Source organism: Physeter macrocephalus, chromosome 14, assembly GCF_002837175.3.
Source record: "Physeter macrocephalus isolate SW-GA chromosome 14, ASM283717v5, whole genome shotgun sequence".
NCBI lineage: Eukaryota > Metazoa > Chordata > Mammalia > Artiodactyla > Physeteridae > Physeter > Physeter macrocephalus.
The window spans coordinates 73,362,044-73,366,889 of NC_041227.1; the positions used below are offsets into that span (position 1 = coordinate 73,362,044).

At 61.1% G+C, this 4,846-nt stretch overlaps 1 protein-coding gene across 1 annotated transcript in view; it reads right to left on the reverse strand.

The window, feature by feature from the left end:
- Positions 1–446: 446 nt before the first annotated feature.
- MLXIPL (MLX interacting protein like) overlaps positions 447–4,846 on the reverse strand; it is a gene marked incomplete at its 5' end in the record, with an annotated part of 14,789 nt that continues 10,389 nt past the window's right edge. Inside the window, 9 exons of the mRNA XM_028498042.2 lie at positions 447–1,381; positions 1,664–1,793; positions 2,381–2,504; positions 2,590–2,717; positions 2,859–2,978; positions 3,068–3,180; positions 3,340–3,490; positions 3,564–3,631; positions 3,858–4,386. Of these exons, the coding sequence (XP_028353843.2) occupies positions 1,263–1,381; positions 1,664–1,793; positions 2,381–2,504; positions 2,590–2,717; positions 2,859–2,978; positions 3,068–3,180; positions 3,340–3,490; positions 3,564–3,631; positions 3,858–4,386 (1,482 nt within the window). The remainder of the gene's footprint in view (positions 1,382–1,663; positions 1,794–2,380; positions 2,505–2,589; positions 2,718–2,858; positions 2,979–3,067; positions 3,181–3,339; positions 3,491–3,563; positions 3,632–3,857; positions 4,387–4,846) is intronic.

Genomic DNA, 4,846 nt, shown 5'->3' on the forward strand with positions numbered 1-4,846 from the left:
ATCAATGAAAGGGAATTCTCCAGCAGTCCAGGGGTTAGGACTTGGCACTTTCAGTGCAGGGGGCACGGGTTCAATTCCTGGTCGGGGAACTAAGATCCCACAAGCCGAGCAGTGCAGCCAAAAAAGAAAATTAAAAAAAGGATCAATAAAAGGATCGACAAAGTATTGGGGCCATTTACCCCAACTTCCAATCTGCAGTATCAGTTCCTTCTAAGACATCCCGAGCCGGTGGCCACCCACCCTCTGCTTGCACATCTCACGCAGCGAGGCCGTCACTACCCCCTAAGGCAACGTTCTCCTTCTGGATGGTTCGGCTGGAAGGCCCTGGCACTTCCACTCTGGGGTCCCGGCTCTGCCTTCCTCCAACGTGGAAGGTGGTGAGCCTCTCTGAACCTCGCCCTGGCCATAGAGGACTTCCAGGCTGAGTGTCTGTCTGTCATCTCTCCCTTGACTCCCTGTGGCCTATTCACAACTCAGCCCCCAGAGGGATCCTGTTAAGAAACTCTGTCTGATCTTCTTTCACCTCCACTCAAAACCCTCCAGGAGCTTCCAGCTCAGAGAACAAGCTAAGGTCCCTTCATGGCCAGCGAGGCCCTCTACAAGGCCACCTCCCACTGCAAACCGCTCTCTTTCCATCCCAGAGCGAGAAACTCTGACAGTCCCTGACAGTTTCTGTTTTTATTGGTCAAGAATTCTTTACAAAATCCACACACACTCATCCACACACATACCAGATGCCTCCCCTGGCTTGGCCACCCCCTGCCCTTCTCTCTTCTGGGATCAGACCTTCCTGGCCTCACTCAGGGATGCCATCCTGCAGCCCCTCCAGGCTACCAGTGGAGGAGCAGAGAGAAGGAACCTCCTTTTCTCCTTCCCGGCTTAGAAACAGAGGCCTGTGCCTGACCTGTGGGGGGAGCAGGGGGGAGTGACAAGGAAGCATCGTCCCCTTCCCTCTTGCAAACTCCCTGAGTTGCCAGCTTAGGCCCCCAAGCGCCACAGCTGCTAAGGCCTTGGATCCTCTGCTACTTGAAGCTTCCCCGTTCCCATTTTGCAGACTGGAAAATGGAGGTCCAAAGAGGGAGGATGAGCTCCCCAGGTCACAGCATTGTTGCTATAGTAGAGCAGGGACTGGAACTCAGTTCTTCTTGGCTCCCAGGAGATCAGAAGAAACCCTGCTTGACAGCCAGGACCCGGAGCAGGAGGACAGGGCCCAGGGAGAGCAGCCCCAGGGCAGCTGAGTGAGCAGCACGGTCCAGCCAGCACTATAAAGATTTGCCAAGGGTGCCCTCTGTGACTGCCCGTGTGGCTTGCTCGGGTATACAGTCCGGGTCCGTCAGGATACTGGTAGATGTACTCAGCTGGCGTAGGGAGTTCAGAACAGCTGCGAAAAGGGAGAGAGAGGGAGAGACACTTTCTGGGGTCAGGGCCCTACCCTTGGATGCTGAAGACAAAGGGATCGGGGGAGGTACTAGTTAGCAAGACTGTCAGTCAGCCCCTCCTAGGATCTCTGTCTGCAGGTGTCCTGGTGGCCCATCTGGGCATGGTGGGGATGGACAAAACCCTAGGCTACAGTGAAGACAGGCTGGACCTGGGGTCTGAGTAGGGTAGAACCCCCTGCCCTGAGGCTTGGACACTCTGCTGAGCAGGCAGGTGGCTCACGCACTTGGTCGGAGAGCAGGCAGGGAGCAGTACTGGTCCAGCCAGGCCAGTGAGGTCTGGCGGAGGCTCTGCAGGCTTGCCGTAGACACCATCCCATTGAAGGACTCGAACAGAGGCCGGATGAGGATGCTGAACTGGACCCAGGTCAAGGAGCCGTTCTGTCATCCAGCTGGTACCCTCACCCATTTCACATGTAGCCCTGACATCTGGCCACTGTCCAGCCCTGAACCCTAAGGACTCCTACTGTAGCCGCCCTCCCATACACTAAGGCCCTCCCAGCTCTCTGGCTCTCAGGCCCTTCCCCCAGCTCCTCCAGGACCTTCCTTCTGGGCTGGACTATCCCCCATCCCTGAGCTTCCTGCCCTGGCTCAGTCAAGGGCTTGACCAGGTAAGGGAGTGAGAGATTCTGTCTTCCCACAGGCCCACCCCAGTCATGTTACTCCAAGTTTAGGTTCTCCCAAACTGCCCCTGGGACTTTCTGAGGGCAGGGCTTGGTCCCCTCACCCAGGGGGCTCCCCCCTCAGTTTCCCTCTGCTCCCAGCCCATCACTGGGTCATGCTGCTGGCCAAGATGCCAGGGGCCTTGAAGGAGGGGGTAGAATCGGAGCCCTTTCCTCTGGGATCAGCTCTGAGACCCTGCCTGGCCAGGGGAGCGGAGCCTGTGTCGGGCCCAGCCTGGTCCGGCTGCAGTGCTCACCCCGCCACTGGCCAAGTGAGGATACTACCCAGAACTTCCAGTTATGCAGCGTGCGGGTCCGGACATAGTCATCGAACATGTCTCGCATTTGGTCAAACCGCTGGTGTGTGATGGGCACTCCCGTAGCAGGCAGCTGCTGCTGGCACAGGCTGGGGGCACGGGGCAGGTCAGGGCGGGGAGTCAGGCAGCAGGCTCCCTGGCCCAGCGCCTGCAGGGCCCCCCCCCGCCACCCACTTGATGGCGGCATTGAGCTCCTCGATCTGGTCCCGGAGCTGCTGGGCCTCCTCCTGCTTGGCGGCTCGCTCCTGCTGCAGCATGGCGATGTACTCGGCCGTCTTCTGCAGCGTGGTGGCTTTGCTCATCTACGGGAGCACCGTAGGGCTGGGCTCAGGGACTGGGGGTCCCCCGCCCTGGGACCCACTGAGGCACTGGGATGGGAGGAGGCAACCGGGTGTGTGGAGGGCCCTGCGGCTCGGGGGTGCCAGCCTGGGCTGGAGACGCACCTTGAGGTTGGGCTGGGTGCTGAGCGAGCTCACCAACCCGTGCAGAGTGTCAAACCCCAGCTTGATGTTGAAGCGCCGCTTCTGCTCCGCAGAGATGTGTGTGATGCGCCGGTTTTCGGTCTGAGGGGGCAGAAAGTGGGGTGAGCCTAGGAGGGGGGTGGGAGGGCCTGGGGGGAGCAAACAGACCTTAGGGTGAGAAATGGTGCCACCTTGTTGTCCGGATGGCCCCGGCTTAGGATGCGTTGAGGGGAAGAGATGCACATGCTCAGATTCCCCGGGCCCGGCAGGGAGTTGAGCTCCCCAGACAGCCGCCGCTCACCACCTGTGTCAGAGACAGACAGACGCACAGACAGACCAACACAGGGGAGAGCGTCCCATTGCCCTGTCCCTCTCATCCTGGCCCCGGATGTAGTCCCCCCTTCTTCCTTCCCCTCCCTCCCTCCCTCCCGCAGAGTTCCCCACCCCTGCAACCCCTCTTTACCGCTGGGTGCTGGGGGCGAGAGCCGCTCCGCTTTGGGGACAACCAGGGGCCTGGGAGGGGCCAATGTGGCTGGGCCCGGAGGAGCTCGGGGCGGTGTAGGGGCCGGGGTCGGGGGGAAGAAGGTGCAGGGGAGCTCGGGGGCTATCTCCTGCTGGGGTGGAGAAGGGCAGAGAGTCGGGGTGAAGCCGGGGCTCACCGCCACCTCCCAGTGCCCGCCGTCTTACCGGGGACCCTGGGGACCGGAGGAGGGCGCTGGACACAAGCGCAGGCTCCAGGGCTTGCTCAGGCTTGGCTGTGCACGGACAGAACTCTGAGGGCTGCTGGGGCCCCCACCCCATCATCTCCCAAGACCCCGTCCCTCCGCTCCTCACTGCCCACACCGCTTTTGGGCTCAGGGCCCAGGTCCCTCACTCCTCGCCACCCTGCCCTCCGGCTGAGCCTGCCCCTTAGCCTCCACCCTCTAAGCCCGCAGGCTCCCCGCTCCCGCATCCGGTCTCCAGGTCCCCTTCCCAGCTCACCTGCTGTGAGCAGCTGTGCGAGGCAGGGGTTGTTGCCCCCGGCGGTGGCAGAGGCCAAGGTGGGGGGGCTGGGCCTCCGCCCCCTGGGGGACTGGGTAGGGGGCTTGCCTCTGGGCCGCGTGCCTTGGGGAACGGTGAAGTGAGGCCCGAACGGGGGCTCCGAGTACCCCGAGGGTAGAAGGTCTATGGGGAAGGGGGCGGGGGCAGGGCCTGGACCCAGTGTGGGGGTGGGTGCGAAGGCTGTGGGAGCAGACGGTGGGGACACTCCCGGGGCAGGAGGGACAGGAGGGAAAGAGAATCTGGGAGAGAAGAGAGGCTCTTCCTGCAGCACAGCAGGCAGCGGAGCCATGGGAGGGAAAGGGGGTGGGGCACAGGGCTCCAGGCCAAGCCCCTTGGCAGGGCTGGGGTATTGGAGGAGGGGTGGGCGTGCGGGAGTGGGTGGGAGCTTGGGCTTGGGGTCTTCAGGAAGGAGGAAATCAGAGCTCAGGAAGGCACTGGAGTCCAGAGGGCCAGGGCAGCTGCTCCGAGCCTGGTTGGGGGACAGAGAGCAGGGGAGAGAGCTAGCCTTTTTGAGGCCTCCCAGGCAGCCTCTTGCCCTGGCTGAGCTCTGGACTGGGCGCTGGGAGAGTTGGGAGAAATGGTCCCTGGCCTCAGACACACACCCCAGGAAAATTATAATCTAATGAGGGGAAAGAGTGGAACCCATTTATGCACAAATTAGGCATGAGGAAGAGCATCAATCTTCCTGCCTCTGCCCGTTCATTCACCAGATAACTTAGCAACCCCTCCAGCCAGCCATCCATCCATCCATCCATCCATCCATCCATATCCATCCATCCATCCATCCAACCATATCCATCCATCCATCCATCCATCCATATCCATCCATCCATCCATCCATCCATCCATATCCATCCATCCATCCATCCATCCATATCCATCCATCCATCCATCCATCCATCCATCCATATCCATCCATCCATCCACCC